General features: G+C 34.9%; 4 protein-coding genes across 5 annotated transcripts; all 4 read right to left on the bottom strand.

Annotated features, from left to right (window-relative positions):
- Window positions 1-4,823: 4,823 nt before the first annotated feature.
- LOC113871424 lies at window positions 4,824-5,435 on the bottom strand. Its single transcript, XM_027508519.1, has 2 exons — window positions 5,296-5,435; window positions 4,824-5,190 (listed from the first exon to the last, which is right to left on the bottom strand). Exons 1-2 carry the CDS (start codon window positions 5,433-5,435, stop codon window positions 4,824-4,826), a joined length of 507 nt encoding a protein of 168 aa, XP_027364320.1.
- Window positions 5,432-6,379, bottom strand: LOC113871422. Its single transcript, XM_027508518.1, has 2 exons — window positions 5,979-6,379; window positions 5,432-5,840 (listed from the first exon to the last, which is right to left on the bottom strand). The coding sequence occupies exons 1-2, from the start codon at window positions 6,377-6,379 to the stop codon at window positions 5,432-5,434; spliced, it is 810 nt and encodes a 269-aa protein (XP_027364319.1).
- Window positions 6,380-11,386: 5,007 nt separating this feature from the next.
- Window positions 11,387-14,126, bottom strand: LOC113873081 (zinc finger AN1 and C2H2 domain-containing stress-associated protein 13). 2 transcript variants are annotated; one of them, XM_027511055.1, is made up of 3 exons: window positions 13,851-14,040; window positions 11,856-12,413; window positions 11,516-11,786 (listed from the first exon to the last, which is right to left on the bottom strand). In XM_027511055.1, the coding sequence occupies exons 1-3, from the start codon at window positions 13,947-13,949 to the stop codon at window positions 11,649-11,651; spliced, it is 795 nt and encodes a 264-aa protein (XP_027366856.1). In that variant the 5' UTR covers window positions 13,950-14,040; the 3' UTR covers window positions 11,516-11,648. The 2 variants fall into 2 exon arrangements, with proteins under 2 accessions (XP_027366855.1, XP_027366856.1); XM_027511054.1 differs by having other exon boundaries at window positions 11,387-12,413; window positions 13,851-14,126.
- Window positions 14,127-16,602: 2,476 nt separating this feature from the next.
- LOC113873432 (polygalacturonase) lies at window positions 16,603-19,870 on the bottom strand. Its single transcript, XM_027511538.1, has 9 exons — window positions 19,598-19,870; window positions 19,097-19,222; window positions 18,628-18,795; window positions 18,515-18,535; window positions 17,867-18,074; window positions 17,667-17,748; window positions 17,262-17,370; window positions 17,008-17,124; window positions 16,603-16,818 (listed from the first exon to the last, which is right to left on the bottom strand). Exons 1-9 carry the CDS (start codon window positions 19,868-19,870, stop codon window positions 16,603-16,605), a joined length of 1,320 nt encoding a protein of 439 aa, XP_027367339.1.
- Window positions 19,871-20,487: the final 617 nt, after the last annotated feature.

Genomic DNA, 20,487 nt, shown 5'->3' with positions numbered 1-20,487 from the left:
AATATCGTGCAATGTCATCTGCTAGTTCAGAAATTGTTTCGCTGCGAAGTCTTTTAGAGGAACTTGGCTTTGCACTATCTGATTCCACGCCATTATATGCTGATAATACAAGTGCCATTCAGATCGCAACCAATCCCGTTTTCCATGAACGTACCAAGCACATCGAGGTGGATTGCCATTATATTAGAGAGGTCTTCAACAAACAACTTATCTCCCTTCCTTATATTTCCACTACCCACCAAGTAGTAGATATCTTTACTAAAGCAATGACAAAGTCACGACATAAGTTTCTTGTTGACAGATTGCTACTGGTTGACTTACCAACATCAATTTGAGGGGAGATGTCAATATCTCAATACAACTGTACATATTTGTTGTAATTGATACTTGTTTATTGCAGAATTATTTTATTATCATATATAGATATCAGTTTTAGGAAGTTGTTTATAATCCCTGAAAATCTGTTGTATTAGAGGAACATTTACAACATATTCCTTTTTGTAAAGTTTCACAATTAATATTTAAAGAGAGACAGGGTCTCAAGGAAGGCAATCAATCTTATCACAGAAATACTCTAACTTGTTATCTTTTGATGTGTCTTGTGTTTTTCTGACATTATGCACACATTTTAAATTTAGTAGTGAATGATGGTTTAAAGGATATACATGCCTCTATATCTACCATCAGAACTGCTATTAGATATGTGTGGTTATCTCCTCAAAGGCTAGCCAAATTCAAGAAGTGTGTTCATCTTTTAACAATTTCCTGTAAGAAGTTAGTATGTCTTGATATTTCCATCATTAAAACTCAACATAACTCATGCTAGAAGTTGTTGAAAAGTTTCAAGCTGCGTTTGAGAAGTTAGATTTTGAAGATAGTTGTTTTAGAGCCTTCTTTACAAGTGCAACTCCTCTATATAGTAGTGATTAGGAGAATGCAAGGTTTTTGTTAAGTTTCTAAAAAATTTTCATGATGCAGCATGTAACACCTTATGTTTAATTTCAATAAATCATAATTTTACAAATTTGAAATAAAATAAATTTCATTTCAAATAAGGTTCTCAATTCTTGACTTCATCAAATACTTTTAAAATAAGGAAAGGAATTACAATTTCTATCAAGTCACTACTACAGGACCCATTCAAATACATTAGTTTCAAATTAAACTCCTAGTTCTATAGCAGTTCCATCCGCCCCTTTCACTGATTCTGGTGCTAATCGTTTTGATTACTTGAAAAATGAATGTAAGGGTGAGTACTCTACATTACCAAAACATACAATTAAGCATAGAGTCTCACATCCAGCACATTTCTAATACATTAAACAAATACAAGCACAGACAGCATTATCACATCTATAAGCACAATTCATGAACCCATACATACACATGCCAACCACATTCACATTGACACTGTGATCACAGATTTACACCATGAATGGTCGTCGGTTACTCCCGCCTCACGGATACCACGTGGGCAGTCACAGGTCGCTCAACAAAGGTAATAGTCAGAGGTCTAGTTAGGAAGAGAGTGTGTGGCCCGTGGTACACCCGTTTCACAGTCAGTGTCACCACTAGTGTATCGCTGAATTATTCACAACACATTACAACGGTGCTAACACGCCCATTCACACATATTTCATTCACGCATGCAGCGACACGCCCTCTCGCTACCACAAAAAAACCAAAGAAAACTGCACTCTGATTTCTGCAGAATCTCACTATAGCAAGACTGCATCCAGAAATGCACCCTAAACTGTCGCTTTGTCACTACAGCGAGAAGGTGACAGTTTCAGTCCTTTTCCCAGGGCCCTCTCGCTACAGCGAGAATCCTTTCGCTGCAGCGAGAACAGCCTAGTGTTACGCCCTGCACTTAGGCACTTAGTCCATTTTCAGCCCATCCAATCATACATACACGCATATACACACATCCATGTACTTAATACACATAAACATCATTTTCAAATAAATCAACACACATATAAATATATATATATATATATATATATATAAGAACAATAATAATTAATATTACCAAAATTCGGGGCGTTACAACTCCCCCACCTTTAAGGAATTTCATCTCCGAAATTCACCCAAACACACACAGTTACAAGAACAACCCTGGATACAATTCTCTCATTCTACTCTCTGTTTCCCATGTGGCATCTCTCTCATCACTTGAGCTCCATATTACCTAACCGGTGATCCGTAATCCTTACCGGGTATACGTCATACGACAAGTCCTCTCTCACTTAAACCGGGTCAAGATCAATCACCTAAGAAGGATTCGACACATATTGCCTAAGCTGTGACACATGGAACACCGGATGTAGATTCGAGAGGTTCAGAGGCAACGTGATCCGGTATGCAGCAGGACCAATTCTACTCAGCACTTCAAACGGTTCAATAAACTAAGGAGACAGCTTCCGAGACTTCAGAGCTCTCCCAACTCCGGTTACAAGTGAGACCTTCAGAAATACGTGGTCACCCACCTGAAACTCTAATGATTTCCTCCATTTATCATAGTAGCTCTTTTACCTGTCTTGCGTAGCCTTCATTTTATCTTTGATCATTCTGATTTGCTCATTCTGCCTTTGGATCATGTCCAGTGCACACAGAGTCGCCTCTCCGGTTTCATACCAACACAACAGAGTCCTGCACCTCCGCCCATACAAGGCCTCAAACGGTGCCATTCCAATACTAGCATGTAACTGTTGTTGTACGTGAATTCCACTAGCGGCAAACACTCTTTCCAAGTTCCTTGTTGCTCGAGTACATAAGCCCTCAACAAGTCTTCCAAGGATTGGATGGTTCGCTCAGTCTGTAGGTGATAAGCTGAGCTCAGTCTCAACTTAATCCCCAACGCCCATTGCAGGCTCTCCCAAAACCTCAAGGTAAACCTCGGATCTCTGTCTGACACCACACTAGTCGGCACTCCATGTAGCCTGACTATCTCCCACACATATAACTCCGCAAGTCGCTCCAATTTATACTTCATGTTGATCGGAAGAAAGTGTGCAGCCTTAGTTAACCGATCCACTATCACCCAGATGGCATCATGGTTGTTCTTGGTCTTAGGTAGCCCAAAAACAAAGTCCATGGAAATACTATCTCATTTCCACTCAGGGATTTCCAACGGCTGTAACAACCCAAGTGGACGCTGATGCTCTACCTTCGCCTTCTGGCAAGTTAGGCATTTAGCCACATATTCAGCCACATCCTTCTTCATACCATTCTATCAAATAATCTTCCGAAGATTCTGATACATTTTAGTTGCACTAGGGTGAAAACTCATCCTGCTCTTATGCGTTTCCTCAAGCACCATCTGTCTCAGCTCAGCCACTTGAGGAATGCACACTCGATTCCTCAACTTAATCACCTTGTTCTCATCATGGTGGAAATCCAAGTCCTTTCCCTCATTCTTCTGTCTCATCATGTCCTCTAGGAAGGCATATCCCTGCTGAGCATCTTGGATGTACACCAGAAAGTCGTTGTGAATCATCGTTGCTCCAAGATACAAACTCCTCGGCCTCACCTCCATGGCCAAATTCATGTCCCAAAATTTCTCAATCAACTCCATCTCTTTCATTATCATTGCTGCCACATGCAACGATTTCTGGCTCAAAGCATCGGCTACCACATTTGCCTTGCCAGGGTGGTAAAACAATGTGAAGTCGTAGTCCTTGAGAAACTCCATCCATCTCCTTGCCGCATATTCAGTTCCTTTTGATCAAATAGATACTTCAAGCTTTTGTGGTCACTTAACACCTCGAACCATGCCCCATATAGGTAATGCCTTCATACCTTAAGAGCAAACGCCACCGCAGCTCACTCCAGATCGTGTGTCGGATAGTTGACCTCATGCGGACGCAACTGTCTTGAGACATAAGCAACTACTCGCCCGTCTTGCATCAAGACACAACCAAGTCCTTGCTTGGATGCATCACAATACACATCAAATTTCTGCTCTAGGTCGGGTAGAGCCAACATCAGCGCTGAAGTCAGCCTTATCTTCAGCTCCAAGAAACTAGCTTCACACCCCTTGGTCCACTTGAACTCCTTTCCTTTGTGAGTCAGCTTCGTTAAAGGCAACGCTATCTTAGAAAATCCCTCAATGAATTTCTTCTAATAGCCCGTCAATCCGAGAAAACTGCACATTTCAATCACATTTGTCGGCCTCGGCCATTCAGCACTGTTTCCACTTTTGCAGGGTCTACCATAATACCTTCCTTCGACACTACATGTCCCAGAAATTGAATCTCTGACAACCAGAACTCACACTTGGAGAATTTCGCATACAGTTATCTCTCCCTCAGAATTTGTAGGACAATCCTCAAGTACTCGGTGTGCTCCTCCTGAGTCTTTGAATAAATAAGGATGTCGTCTATGAACACCACCACAAACTTATCCAAAAACTCGTGGAAGATCCTATTCATGTAGTCCATGAACACCGCAGGCGCATTGGTCATCCCAAACGGCATAACCAAATACTCATAGTGACCATACCACGTCCTGAACGCCGTCTTAGGCACATCTGCATCCTTCACTCGGATTTGATGGTATGCTGATCTCAAATCGATCTTCAAAAACACTGCTGCTCCCCTTAATTGGTTCATCAAATCATCGATCCTCGGAAGTGGGTACTTGTTCTTGACTGTCACCTTATTCAACTGCCGATAATCCACACACATCCTCATGCTTCCATCTTTCTTCTTCACCAAGAGCACTGGTGCTCCCCACGGTGACACACTCGGTCTCACAAACCATTTCTGCAACAAATCTTCTACTTGCTTCTTGACCTCCGCCAACTCCACAGGTGACATCCTCTAAAGTGCCACAGAAATTGGGCTTGCTCTTGGAATGAGGTCAATAGCAAACTCTATCTCCCTCTCAAGTGGCAGCTCGGAAACATCTTCGGGAAACACCTCCAAGAAATCCTTTACTATTGGAATGTACTCCAGCTCCACCACACTTTCGGCTTCCCTTGAAAACATAACCATAAAGGCCTTGGCATTCACCGTGTTCTCCCACGCTCCCTGGCTCATAAGCCTTGGAACCTCTATCATTGTCTCATCGAAGATCAAAGTCTTCTCCTTACAGTCCAGCAGCACATGGTTGACAGCAAGCCAATCCATTCCCAGAATTACATCCAATTGCGAAAAAGATAAGCAAATCAAGTCCACCTCAAACTTTCTACCATGTACCATCATTGCACACCCCAAACACACTCATGACGTCACAACCAGCTTACCCGTAGGGGTAGTCACCACCACATTATATGGCAGTTCGGTCACATACAAGCCCAGACCCTTCACACAGTCCACAAATATAAAAGAGTGCATAGCACCCGAGTCAAATAACATATCAAATAATCTGCCTTTAATTATACATTTACCTCGGATCAGCTCCTCAGATTGTGAAGCCTCTGCCCCACTCATAGCAAAGACTCTCCCAGGGATGCTCGGCTTCTGCCCCGTACTTGGCCCCTACTTTCTCTTGATTCTGGCCTCTGAGCTGTACTTGCACTACCTCCCCTCTTAGCGGCCCAGCACTCATTGACAATGTGCCCCAACTTCCCACAGTTGCTACAAGTTATCCTCGGCTGTGGGCAGTCCTTCACCATGTGTGACCCTCCACACTTGAAGCACTTAAGCGACCCTCTGAAAGAACTCGATCCTGAACCACTTCCACTACTCCTTTCTTGGGAAGAACTTCCTCGGGATTGAGAACTGTTCGAACCTGAATACGGTCCCCTTGAGAACCTAGAAGGTCTTCTATCTTGCCTCACTGGGCCGGCTCCCCTAGTGTCCACCGTCTTTCCTCTTGAGTTAGCTTCAAAAATTCTGCTCTTGCTCACCAGGGTAGGCTAATCTGTCAGCTGAAACACATTGACTGCAGCCCGGATGTCTAACCTCAATCCATGCTGAAACTGAGCACACAGATCCTCTTCTCTATCACCATGCTGATAATGAGGTCAATACTTCATCAGCTCCTGGAACTTAGCCGCATACTCTCCCACAGTCATACTTCTTTGCTTCAGTTCAAGGAACTCCCTAGCTTTCTGCTTCCTTAGGTTCCGGGGAAAGTAGTTTCCTAGGAATATGATTTTGAATGTCTTCCACTGGATGTAGCCATCCTCTTGTGGCAAGGTCTGACCGGCAAACCTCCACCAGTCCTCACCCTCCCCACACAGCAAGTAGGTGGCATAAGCAACCTTGTTCTCCTCATGGCACCCTATTACATTGAACATCTTCTCCACATCAGCCACCCACCTTTGGGCTACTTCAGGATTGAATCCACCTTCAAACTTTGGAGGATCATGCCTAGTGAAGGCAGATAACCCTCTATACTCAGCCAGCTCTCCGCCTTGATTATGCACCATGGCTTCCAGAATCTGAGCTATTCATTCCATGAGGTTATTATTGCCTCTAACTCCTCTACCTCTACCAGACATATTCAATCTAGCTACAACAAATCAGCAATCACATTCCAGCATATTAGATCAATTGATACATTATAATTCAGGCAAACAAAATGATCAACACTTATCTTGGACGCTTCAGCCCGATACCCCAGTCAGGTTTCGATGAACTGCTCTGATACCAAAATTGTAACACCTTATGTTTAATTTCAATAAATCATAATTTTGCAAATTCAGAATAAAATAAATTTCATTTCAAATAAGGTTTTCAATTCTTGACTTCATCAAATACTTTTAAAATAAGGAAAGGGGTTACAATTTCTATCAAGTCACTACTATAGGACCCATTCAAATACATTAGTTTCAAATTAAACTCCTAGTCCTATAGTAGTTCCATCTGCCCCTTTCACTGAGTCCGGTGTTGATCGTCTTGATTACCTGAAAAATGAATGTAAGGGTGAGTACTCTACACTACCAAAACATACAATTAAGCATAGAGTCTCACATCCAGCACATTTCTAATACATTAAACAAATACAAGCACAGGCAGCATTATCACATCCATAAGCACAATTCATGAACCCATACATACGCACGCCAGCCACACTTACATTGATACTATGATCACAGATTTACACCATAAATGGTCGCCGGTTACTCCCGCCTCACGGATACCACGTGGGCAGTCACGGGTCGCTCAATAAAAATAATGGTCAGAGGTCTAGTCAGGAAGAGAGTATGTGGCCCGTGGTACACCCGTTCCACAGTCAGTGTCACCACCACTCCCTCTTCCCCAAGGTATTTCTACCGTCCTCTTTTCCCACACCTCCAGTGTATCGCTGAACTATTCACAACACATTACAACGGTACTACCATGCTCATTCACACATATTTCATTCACGCATGCAATAATCATACTTACATACGGCACACAGTCCACATTCATTTCACATTACATGACACATAGCCAACATTCATCTATATTACACAGCCCTCTGGCCCATATTTGTTCACACACCGCAATACATAGCAAAATTTCATCAACCACATATTCTCTCATCCATACACATAATATTCATATATCACAGCACATGACCCACATCATATTTCACAGTAATTTCCTATTCTCTAGTCAGCCACATCACAATATTCAGCTAAATAACAATAAATCGCATACAAAGAGTAGGGTAGAGTCCCTCCTTACTTTGGATTGAAGACCCACGCCCGAACTCAACCACGGAAATGCTCCCCACACGGCTTTCGGCCTAAACACATGGAAGAATTTCATGAGAACCCTGAAAATTACTAAGAACAGAGAAAGGGAAGGAAAAATGAAAATCCTAACCATTTAAAACTCACCTCCAAGCGTTTCTCACACAAATTCGAGCTCCAATCTTGCTCTTAAACTGCTTTGGAGGCAATTAATTGGTGGAATAGGGTTTGAGAGTGAGAGAATCGAAGGGATTTCAAAGGTAGAGGGAGAAATCACTCTCTCCGAACCCTAACCCCCTTTAAATCCTTTTCTGGTCGCGACACTCTCGCTACAGCGAGGCCCCCTTGCTGCAGCGACACGCCTTATCGCTACAGCAAAAAAACCAGATAACACTGCATTCTGATTTCTGCAGAATCTCGCTACAACGAGACCCTCTCACTACATCGAGACGTCTCTCGCTACAGCGAGAAGATGACAGTTTCAGTCATGTTCCTAGGGCCCTCTCGCTACAACGAGAATCCTCTCGCTGCAGCGAGAACAGTCCAGTGTTACGCCCTGCACTTAGGAACTTAGCCTATTTTTAGCCCATCCAGTCATACATACACGTATATACACACATCCATGTACTTAATACACATAAACATCATTTTCAAATAAATCAACACACATATGAATATATATATATATATATATATATATATATATATAAGAACAGTAATAATTAATATTACCAAAATTTGGGGCGTTACACAACAAAGATCCTTTTTGCTTCCACCCATGTCACTATTCATATTGTCTTCCGCCAACTTTTTGAAATTCTCATTGAGTTGAATCATTATGCAATGAATCTGAACACAATTCTTGCCAATATAGGGTTCGAGATGAAAAAGAAGTATGAGAAGTATTAGGGTCAAGTGGAACACATAAACCAGCTTCTTTATTTTGGAGTAATTCTTGATCCTAGATACAAGTTGACTTATGTTGAGTGATCTTTTAAAGACATGTACCTAAAAGACACAAATTTTGTAAGGAAACTATCTGTTGATGTCAAACATAAGCTTTTCAATTGTATGCTTGGTATGTTGCTCTCCATGAACGACAACATAAGACTACACAATCTTCTCAAGTTTCTTTACACGAGAATTTAGCTCAAACTTTTACTCGTCAAGTTGTTGCCCGTTTTGCAAGGGCTGATACTTACTAACAACATTTAAGAGAGAAAAGTTCAATTGATGAAAAAAATAAACTTAAGAGCTATCTTGCTGAATTATGGTTGAGTTTTAGTGATAAATTTGATCTTCTATTATAGTAGAAATAGAACAATTCACGTTTTCCAATACTCTCCACTTTGGCAAGAGACGTACTTGTTGTTCTAGTTTCAACTGTTGCATCCAAAAGTGTATTTAGCACTGGGGGTAAGGTGTTGGACAACTTCAGAAGTTCCTTATCTCCACAAATGACTGAAGCACTCATTTCTACCCAAAATTGGTTAAAACCCTCTCTTTTCCAATTTAAGGATAAGGACATTAATGAAGACTTTGAAATTTTAGAGTCTGCTATAACAGGTAGTTTATTGTTGCTATTTTTGGTTGATCTCATGTATTTTAGACTTGTCAATTATTGGAGGTGTTGCACTTGTGGCTGGAGGGATTGGACCTAAAGTTTTACTAGTTTATCTCAGCCAATCAATATTAACTAAGGTTGCTTATATGGTAAGTTGTTTATTTTTTTGACATACTGTCTTTGTTTATTTTCTTTTCACTTTTTTATTTAACTTTATTTTTGTAACTTTCTGCCTTGATATTTTTTTTCTTAGCAATGACATTTTGAAGCCTGAGATATAAAAAGACTGTTTGAATAAATGCTATTTTTGGGATGAATATCAATTGGGTTTATTTTGGATCAAGGACTATGTAGAATCCTTGAGGACAAAGTGTAGGTTCTTGTATTTTCATTTTAACATTATCAAATGTTTAAACAAAGTGATTTTATGAACTAATTTTGAACTAATCTTTAATTTATTTTGTGCAAATATTTTTTTACTTTTGTTGAATTATTTTGGACAAAAACCATTTAAGCCCCTTTATTTTATGTTGTTGATAGTAAGATGTTGCTCCCTCTCCACTAAATACATTCACGTATTAATCTGTAATATGCATATCATTGTTTTTGTTTTATATTATCTTATAAATTTCACTTTTATGCTCTCAACGTGATGGTTATTTTGAAACCCAAGCAAAGCTTTGCTTCACCATATCAAATCATCATTCTCAACATTTGCAACCATCATGGATAGGTAAATGATACCCTTTCAATATTTATTCTCTTCATGTTCTCAACTTTATTGCAAGTTAAATTCATTAACTTACTAAGGATTTTTATCACTGTTTTGCAATGATCCTCAATGGATTTACAAACAAGAAGGAGATGAGAGCTAATTTAGAAGTTGAAGAAAATTTTGTCTGTCGCTAGTTAATGTTAGTGCCAATCAATATTTTTTCTATTTTTATGTTGGTTTGGTACTTCGGTTGATTTATTTTTCTGCACAGTTTGAAAAGAAGTGTCATGTGAACTTGTTATTTTAGCTTTTATATTTAAGAACTAAATTTAGGACCCAATTGATATTTTTGATTTTCCCTTCCTAAAATGCATGTGAATGTAAATCTTTAATAAATTAAATTGGTCCTAAAAATATCTAATTAATCAATTTGGTTCATATAACCCAGAATAAAATGATTAATTGTGGCTAAGTTTGTAGGATCTAGCAATGAGGTGATTGGTTTAGCATGATAATCGTGTATTTGGATTGTCAATTCCAATGTGGATGATGAGGTCTATGAGGGAACATAAAGCAATGATGGCTGTAATTGAGAGGTGATAATATGGTATTTCTTCAATATTTAACTTGTGATGACTTCTGAATTTGTAGTGACATTGTAATGAATGGTGACAAAATTGTTGTGGCTGGGCAATGGAGGAGTTAACAATGGTTAGTGCTGGCAACAACACTAGGATTAGTGGTTTGGTTCTAAAATGTAATGCCTTGATTATAAGGATTGATGAGTTTAAAATTTTGAGAGAGAGAAGAAACAGGGGAAAGGAGGGTAGGAGAAGGAATAAAAAAAAAGAAGAAAATGGGAATTTTTTTTTATTTAGAATTATAGGAACTGAATTAAAACTAAATTGATTAATTAAGAATTCTTTAAAGATCAATTTGACTAATTACATATTCTTTAAAGATCAAAATGATAAATTTTGATATTGAAATTTATTTTTAAGTACCAAATTAACAAATTTTAAGAAAAACAACTATAAACTCTCAACTACATTATATCATCTTATCATTAAATACCATGTAACACTTTCAAATCAACACATCCATTAGAACAATAAGGACTATAATTTAGTTTTACTTAATTTAGGAACAGAATAATTTGCCCTAGAAACATTGCGGACTAAAACGGAAGTTTTACCAATTTCCTTCGGATTTATTTTTCATCCCTTTGTCTCCCTTTATGAGGCCCGTCAACCATACAACTTTAAAATCCTACTAAATCATCCTAATTTTATTGTAACGTGATGATCCAGAAAATTTTCATATTTATTTGTTCCTAATCAAAATTTAAACTGGTACTCAAGACCATGCATTTTCATTCTAAAACAGGATATTATATATTTCAACAATTAAGAGCTTTTCAAGTTGCAGTCCAACCATAGGTTAGTACCACTATTGATTGAACTAGGCTTGCATATCAATGCCAAATTTGCGATTCCTGCAGGACTGGCCATGCCCAAATCTGATGTAAGTGTCAATTCAAACGGTCAGTGTTATTCAAAGCATGAAAGAAGAATCTTTTAAACTAATATTGAAAAAGTAATCGAGTAATTTCTATGATTCCATCTGTTTCATATTCAGTTATTCACACTTCGTTGCTATAAAATGGGGCACAAGAATGCTATTTGTTGTAGAAACTGCAATTTTTTCAAATTAAAATTCATCCAATATCAACTCCACCCCTATGCTCTAGAGCTACCTCCATGATCCCTCTCAACATGCTCAACAAGTGAAACAGGGTCTCGAAATCCTCTGCTACACTTAGGACAAACATCAATTGTAACCTTCGCTCCAGATCGGTTGCCACCCCTTTCATGAACCTTTTGCACATGGTCCACCAAAGTGGTAACCGAGGAAAACTTCGCACCACATTGAGGGCATTGCTCCACTTGACCATTGCTACGGCTCTGTCCTGCGCTATCCCTTGATGTCTGCCAGGCCTGGTTGATTTCACCACTCAACTTTGACATGCCAGCCTCAGCTGAAGCTCGAATGTTAGAAGCTGCATTCAGAAAGCTTGCAGTCCACTTCGATGATGTTGAGGTTGAACTTGAATTGGGTTTAGGCTCCTCTTTTCTGCTCCTATTCAAAAGACTCATGAATGAAAAACTTGTTTCCAACCTTTTAGGCCCGGGGCATTTATGATCAGGTCCAAACCGATGCTTCAAACAATGGTCCACATTGCAGTCCCTGCACTTAATTGTGTTTGAGAATACTAAGATCTCTCTGCATCCAGGAACAGGACATTTTTTCTTCTTTGTGACTTTCTCATAATTTGATGGGTCGCACTCAGTGTTAACATGATTCTCCCATGTTATGTTTGGATCTTGATCAGGAACTAGGCGAACTCCTTTGGCACAAAGGGGACATATAACTACAGTGACATCTAGCTTGTCAGCTTTTGTACACTGATGTCTAATGTAACTTCTGTGCTCCAAACAATACACCTGCAATAGATTTGGCTGATACAGTTAGGTCAAACAGAAAGCTCTTAAATTGAACACAGGTAAAAAAAACTAATCCATACCTAAACAAATTCCCAGAATGTCATAAGGCAAAATCACTAATGAGAAATATAGTTACTTGCATGAACTCATGAAGTTAAGTGTTTCTTAGAGCTAAAGAAGAATAATGATTAATATGTAACCAAAATAAAAAATCATAAAACAGCGCGGAAAACCCAGGGATTTTAGGTTGGTAAGAGTTAAGTTGAGTTCCAATATTTAGATGTTTAAAACATTTCAACATCCCTTCACACATAATATTATACTTTGATTTGGAATGCATTTGGATATACAGTTTAATTAAGCTTTTTCCAATAATTCTTTTTAAATGATGACTTATACGTAAATTTAAGCTTGAAACTTATTTGGATAAACTGAAAACAACTTATTTTGATAAGCTAAATAAGCTAAAAAGCTTATGGGAATTATAGGCTATTACAAAAGTTGTTCATAAGCTATTTCAAACACGGCCTCTAGAGGACTTTGAAGCTTGTCAAAATGGAATTAACTTTAAACTTGAACCATAAGGAGCCAATCATTTCCACCGTTTTGGTCTCCAACTCTTAATAATCATTCTCCTATTTTATAACTATTCTTAACAATCATTCCCAGTTACTTCTTATCGAAGGCAGGGTAATCAGTGTCTTCTCTGCATTTTCTCCCATTGCTTCATTCAGCAGACGTGTACTCAATTACTAATAAACAGCTTTTCATTCCTACTTCAAAATAAAAAATAAAATAAGTCCATCCTTCCATAGCTTACCATCTCAAAAGTAACTCAATTTTGCATTATAATTCCAAGAAATTTGTATAAAAGAGATAAGCTTATGGGACGAAAAGAGATTTTTGCCCATGTATACCACCACAGCAAGCGAAGAGCTACTTATTAGCATGCTGCGCAATCAAAGTCATCAACATGATAGCACAATACTAATTAAAAAAGAATTAGGAACAATCTGGGGAGCACCAACACCAACATCAATACACTCCAGTACACTGCCATATACCACAACACTGTGCAAAATCGGGACTTATAGAAGTAACTAAAGTCCTGAATACAATTTCATCTCACCAAATAACTAGATTCAATTCATTCGAAGCAATTACAATGGACATGCATGCATGCAAATTCATTAAAATTCAAGCTTGATGAATAAAATTTCCTTCAAATGGGCAAGATTAACTCTCCTCAAATTTCACATTAATATAAGTAATTTAACAAGATACATCTTTAGGACTAATTTCACAAATCCAGTTGTTTTGTAGGAATATTTCAACAGACAATCTTATGGATATTTTTAATAAAAATATTTTATACTTAATATTTTTAATTAAAATGGTAAGAGAATATCAATATGAAAGAAATGGAGAAAAAGAGACCTGGTTGCAGCGATCGCAGGTGAAGGGCAAGAAATCAATCTGCTTGCAATCAGAGACAGCACAGTGCTTTCCCAGATCTGGGAATTCTGGAGTTCCCATCCAACGCTACAAGCCAACAAATTGAAATTGAAATGAAATGAAATTCAGTAATTAGAGAGAAATAGAAATGGCGATTCCAGAGGGAAGGTAGGTGGGTAAGGGTGGCAACTGAGACGAAGTCTTCTTGTGCTTGACCTTGACCACTCTCCAATGCCAATTACCATCAAATCTTCAAATAAATTATTACAATTTGTGATTTCCCTTTTATTTATAATAAAATAAAACATTTTATTAAGTGACTTGTTTATTTCTGTTTTAATTTTTATTTCAAAAATTATATTTTAAAATAATTTTAAAAACTGTTTTTAAGAAAAAAAATAGAAATAAAATCAATGTTTACAAATAAATTTTATTTATTTTTATTTTAAAAAACTGTTTTTAAACATAAAAAATAAACAAGCTCTTAAACCGCGTTCATTGAATAGGGTTGTATCATCTTGTAGAAAAAAAAAATTAAAGTAATTAAATTCATCAACAATTAATAAATGATATAATTTGGTTTTATCATAAATAAAAAGGAAGAATTTTAAGATCTTTAAATTATTTTATACTTTCAGAATTCTTATGTATTTATTGTATTTTTTTATTATTGTAATATATTTTTATTCATATTTTTATTTTTCTCTGCCTCATTCAATGAATTACAATATTACTTATATAGATACAATTTTATTATCAAATAAATGACGTTATAAAAATAATAAAATAATAATATGGTATATCAAATAAAAATATTATAAACGATAATAATTAAAAAATTACCAAAAATAATGAAATAAAATTTCACAAATAAGTCAAAGTAATATTAAAAATGAAATTTTAATAATTAAATATAGTAAATTAAAAATGATAATTTAGTAATAAAAATTGAGTAACAATAATATATATAATATAAAGTAATATATTAGAAAACTAAAATAATATTAAAATAAAAAAGGTTTAATTCCATTCAAGTTTAAAAATGTGATTTTCACTTCTAAAATTCTAAAACAGTGTTACACATGAATATTTTCTAACCTATAAAAAGTACAAAAAAAGGTAGAAAAAAATATTTAATGCAGGTAGGTATAATTTTAGCTCAAAAGGATTAGTATTCTGAGATTTTAAGATATTTTGTAACTAAATATAAAATAAATGTTTTTATATTTTTGTTATTAGAAGTGACCACAGAAAAAAATTAAAAAAAAAATTTGAAAACCTTAATGAAGAAAATAATATTTTCATCACTTTTCCAACATCTTAATAAAGTGACGTTGTTGAAAGAAAAAAAATAAAATATTTCAAATTATCATTAAAATTATGATTTGAAAATCTCCCAACCTTAGTATTTTCATAGAGAATTAACAAACATTACTTGATATGTAAAAATATAATATTCTCCTCTAAAAGACATCTTATAAATTTTAGAATAATAAAAAAACTTGATGTATGATATTTATTTTTTGTTTAAATATTTTATTTATTTATTTATTTATTTTTGTCTAAATTACGCCACATATAATTTGGTCGAGTAGGATGAAATTACTGTGGGCGATAAAATGTTCCTTCAACAGGTTATGTATACTTCATTTTGAATTACAAAGATTAATTTTTTAAAATAATTAAATAATCTTCAGAAAACTTCAAAAGTGTTATACTTAGCCAATTTCATACTTTTTGTGTCCTATACTATTATTATTTAAAAATTAGTTTAAATCTCGATCTATTTGATTAAAAACTTGTCATTCAATACCCATTTTTCTTCATAGACTTAAATCCTAAGCTTTGCTTAAATAGAATTAATTAAGCTCCATTTCCCATTAATCAACAAGCGTGGCCTAATTTGACATTTCTAATTCTTAGATATCTAATTGACAACTTTTACTAAGATGGTACAAATTAAAATAGCCCTTTAATTTAGTTATAAATTTTTTCATTCGTAATTAATTAATAATACTTTTTTTAATTCAATGTGAATTAATTATGCATGTATCTTTATAATATTATTTATCTTTTTATTTATATTTTTATATTTTCATCAACTTAAAAATATAAATGCACTGCTCGAGTATTTTTGAGTGAAAACTAAAAAAACCTAGATTAAAAATAAAGACCGTTAAAATTTAAATTATGAATAATAAATTTTAAAGTACATAAAAAAATGAATCAGAGTTAAGAAAATATTTGTCAAATTTTAAAATTTATATCTATTATTAAGAACAAAATAGTTTTATCTCTAATAAGTTATATAACTTTTATTTTTTACTTAAAATTATTTACGATAAGATCTAATAGTTGTAATTTATTATTTTTATTCTCACGTAAAATTAAAAGAGATCATTTCTCGTTAAAAGACAATGATTAGATATAAAAATAAATTCAAAATATTAACCATTCGTGTCGGGTCTCATACACATGCAATTTTACAAGTTAAAAAATAAAATAGTATGAATGGAATTTTATTTATCTGACATATAATACAAGTAATGACAATCGTCACTGTCAATATATGACAGTGATTGTGTGAATTAAATCACATATTATTGGCCACAAATTGGTTTAGCATGGTGCAGAACAATAATTAAACATGCCCTATCTTTGCATTTATACATGGAATATATTTTATAATTTGAATAATCTTTGTATGCTAAGGTGGTAAAGCTTTTCCCACTTTCTATGGGCAGCGAGGGTTAACATCTCCTCTGTAGGACAATTTAACACTGTCACATGAAGCCTTTGCCACTCCACTTTTAGATTGCAAGTCTACGTTCTGCATTACAAGTCCCTGACATGGAAAGTTCTTGCTGCAATCAAATTGCACAGCCATATCAGAAGCACTTGTGCCTTTTATGTTTTGGTACAACACATTCCTAATCTGAACTGCAGATTGCTGCATCCAATGACAAAACCAATTAAGTTAAATCATTACTATATAAGAGCAAAATATAGTTATCTTCTTTTTATAAATATTGTTAAAATCAAATTTATTTATATTTACACGTACTAAAATTATATTTAAGCCAATAGACATGCAGTAGCACACTTTCCTAGTAGTGGATGGAGTTTGTTTATTAATTACCTGTTGTTTGCATGGTTCCGCTTGGTCACAGTAGTTCTGATCTATTATTATGGGGTTGCTCACATTGTCCATTTGAATATTCTGAAACTGGATGTTGCTTGCACTTCCTGACCCTCCCTGCTAACATATATACATATTAAACCAAAATGAATTTACATTTACTCTAATAAATTTAATCATGCATTTTATGTACAAATATTAAAGTGATGATGAGGCTAAATAATGTGAAGTTGTTCAATATTAAAATTAATTACCTGCCATGTCTTAATTCTTACTCCATTTGTAGTTCCAGAAAACTTTGCTCCTTTAATCATTATTCCTGAAACAAATTCCTTGGACTCCCCAGCCCCTAAGCTTCCGATGCTGAAATCATTATTGTAAAAGAAAATATAAATCACATTTTGAATTAGTTATTAACACGTGCAAAGTTTTAACAATGTTAAGACAAGTCTGAAAAAAAAAAACTCTTCAAAATTTATTTGGGATTATATAATAGTGGCTTATAATTAATAAGTTTATTTCGATTTATCTCAATAATTTTTATAAAAAACTTATTAAAATATTTCAATAATATTTTTAATCGTAAAAAATTATTATTTGATATAAATGTTTAATTAATTTATGTATCTATATATAGTCTAAATTGAATGAAGGTATACCTGATACCATGGCCAGGTCCACAGGTTATATCTGTGGCTAGTAGATTCCTGGTTCCACTTACAACTGATATACAATCATCACCTGCAATACATTCAAACCCAAAACAAAAGTGACTAAGAAAACATACAAAATTTCAATGCTTAATTTGCCATTTTAATTTTGTTGTTTTGAAACACGGAATATCAATATTTATGATTACCAGTTCCTATGACGGAGCTTGAGATTTGAATGTTTTGGGTGTTTGTGACATGAATTCCATCGGTGTTTGGGCTATCCTCTGGTGCTGTCACTGTGAGACCAGAAACTTTAACATTCTCGGAGTCCTCGAATGTAACATGGATTTGTTGCCCATTTTTTATCGTCAAATCCTCAATTACCAAGTTGCTGCATTTGTAGAAAGTCAACGCCTGCAAAGACAAACAATGGTTAATTAGCATTTGAATTTTACATGAAAAGAAAAATGAATCTATTCTGATCATGTCAAATTTCAAATTGACAAAATTATGCTAAAATTTTATTTATCTTTTAATGATTAAAAATCATTAAATGATTGGCATTTATATATTATTTATAAGATGAATATAAATATTTCAACATGATGCATTATGTATATAAGAGGATTCGTTCCTAATGTCATATGCATACATATAAATTTGCAAATATATTTTCTCATTATCAATTTACACATACAAAATTATATTTATTTTTATAAATATTTATAAAAATCCATCACTTATTAAAAAATGCCTAGAAAGAAAAAAAAATAAACATAAAATTTTTACATAGTAATAATGTCACGTAAATATTTAATATGAAAGAATCTATTCTCATATGAATCAGTACATACCGTAGGGGCATCCTTGCAAGGCTGCAAAAGAGAAACATCAAATGAAAGGTTAGCATTAAATTTATGTATTAACTGAAGGGATAACAATATTGTACTTTCTAATAATGTCTTACGAGATTTTTGTTCCTTTTGCATGAGTTTTGCCACCATGTGTTTCCATTTCCATTGATGGTTCCACCACCGTTAACTGATAGTTTCTGAACACTGTCGAACATAAGCCAGTGTGTGGGATCTTCGTTGAAATCCGATGGGGTATCTGATGCTTCAATTGTTCCAGAGATCTGATTATATTTTTTCATCCCAAATTGGGCACATAGTTGAAGGTTAATCAATAAATGTTTAAAAATATGTAGAACAAATTTAGATCTTCTCAAGTTAATAATTAATATGATATAATCATATTAAAGAAAAAATATATAATTTTTATTATATAATGACCTATGCAGCTTGATTAATTGAGGTCCCATTAATCATAGTTAATAAGAATTATGTCTTTTGTTTTTTTATAATGATTATATCATCATATGAGAGAATTCAAATTCATTCAAAACCAACAATCAATTTAATTTGTACATAACTAACCTGAACTGCGATGTTGGATTTGCAAGGGCCAGAAAATGTGATCGGCTTGAGTAGATAATTCTTCTGAGGCACTACAAGAACTGCTCCCCCAGAAGAACATGCCACTTGCCAAGCCTTCATGAATGCCTGAAATATAGCCCAAATAGGCATAGACATAGCCATATAATAGAAATTAATTAATATTTTCATTCTTTTCTATTGTGAAGCATAATATATAAAGCAGACCTTACTAACAAAAGAATAAGACACACAACGCTATAAAAAAGTATATCATATAGCCATGGAACAAAAATTTTAGTCATTAGACTTAACTTTCACTAGAATAGAATTATCTAACTGTGGAGCTACATTCACAACATGATATACACGCTTTTGTTTAGAATCTATCTATCTGTCTAGATACACCTATTAAAACAAATGTAATAATATATGACATTTTTTATGCAGTGAAACGTGGTAATATTTACGTGATATTAATTTAGACCAAGTGAGAATATGTACCTTTGTGTCATCAGTTTTACCATCACCTTGAGCTCCATAATCATTGACGCTAACAGTTTTAAGCGAAGAGGAAATGTCACCCAACTTGTCAAAACTCTTTAAGCTCAATACATCTGTACTTTGCTTGATGAAGTCCTTGAATGTGGCACCATCATCAATATTAGGCGAACCCTCAAGAAATGAACTAAGTGGGTCCTCTTGAAATGTACTACAACAAGCAACAAAAGAAACCATTATAATAATGAATGAAAGGTAATGTCCGTGGAGGGCCATTATTATTACTTTTCCCTTTGTGCGTACGTAAGTGAAAATAGATGCTCTTTGAAAGAAGGTGTAGTTAATTTGATGAAAATGGCTATAGCTAACTAGCTTGGGATGGAGTTGATGAGGAATGTCATGTGGGTCTTGTGTATTTATAGACAAAAGAAATGGAAATAAATTTGGATTTTATTCTTCATCTTACATAAGGGTATTACGGTATGGAAGGATATGAGAGATTGAGACGAAAGGATCTCTCAGGTACACTCTGACTTTTGCTCCATACAGCCTTGTACCCCGAAAATGTTCACCAATGTGTTATTTAATTATATCTGTGTATTTGTATCAACGTATGCACTTGAATATTAATAATATGTAAATATTTTTAGTTGGTATATGTGTCTCTCTCCATTATGTGTTATATCAATTAGCCTAAGGACACCAATCTGAGTTGGTTTAACTTGAAAGGATTGAAACATTTAACTCCTGAAACTTAATTAGTTTAACTTTTAGTGCCTGGAGTTCATCTCTCGTTAATAGGCTATCTATAAATAAATTAATTTATTATCATTAGCACTTATAACAATGCTATGATCTTAAAATTGAGTAAAAAGCATCTCCTGCCCTTAAAT

The sequence above is a fragment of the Abrus precatorius genome, unplaced genomic scaffold (assembly GCF_003935025.1).
Source record: "Abrus precatorius isolate BTA unplaced genomic scaffold, Abrus_2018 Scaffold7, whole genome shotgun sequence".
NCBI classification, from domain to species: domain Eukaryota; kingdom Viridiplantae; phylum Streptophyta; class Magnoliopsida; order Fabales; family Fabaceae; genus Abrus; species Abrus precatorius.
The sequence above is the reverse complement of the archived record's forward strand: the minus strand, read 5'-3'. Positions and strand labels throughout refer to the sequence as shown.

What these genes read in the sequence shown, in the direction of transcription:
- LOC113871424 (XM_027508519.1), bottom strand. Translation starts at nt 5,435, where the DNA reads ATGAGTGGGGCAGAGGCTTCACAATCTGAGGAGCTGATCCGAGGTAAA. An exon ending in TGTGTGAAGGGTCTGGGCTT is followed by an intron (nt 5,191 to 5,295) that starts GTATGTGACCGA and finishes GGTACATGGTAG; the next exon opens with AAAGTTTGAGGTGGACTTGA.
- LOC113871422 (XM_027508518.1), bottom strand. Translation starts at nt 6,379, where the DNA reads ATGGTGCATAATCAAGGCGGAGAGCTGGCTGAGTATAGAGGGTTATCT. An exon ending in AAGTTCCAGGAGCTGATGAA is followed by an intron (nt 5,841 to 5,978) that starts GTATTGACCTCA and finishes GAGCAAGAGCAG; the next exon opens with AATTTTTGAAGCTAACTCAA.
- LOC113873081 (XM_027511054.1), bottom strand. Translation starts at nt 13,949, where the DNA reads ATGGGAACTCCAGAATTCCCAGATCTGGGAAAGCACTGTGCTGTCTCT. An exon ending in CCTGCGATCGCTGCAACCAG is followed by an intron (nt 12,414 to 13,850) that starts GTCTCTTTTTCT and finishes AATCTATTGCAG; the next exon opens with GTGTATTGTTTGGAGCACAG.
- LOC113873432 (XM_027511538.1), bottom strand. Translation starts at nt 19,870, where the DNA reads ATGGCCCTCCACGGACATTACCTTTCATTCATTATTATAATGGTTTCT. An exon ending in GTAAAACTGATGACACAAAG is followed by an intron (nt 19,223 to 19,597) that starts GTACATATTCTC and finishes GCTATATTTCAG; the next exon opens with GCATTCATGAAGGCTTGGCA. An exon ending in GCAAAAGGAACAAAAATCTC is followed by an intron (nt 18,536 to 18,627) that starts GTAAGACATTAT and finishes TCTCTTTTGCAG; the next exon opens with CCTTGCAAGGATGCCCCTAC.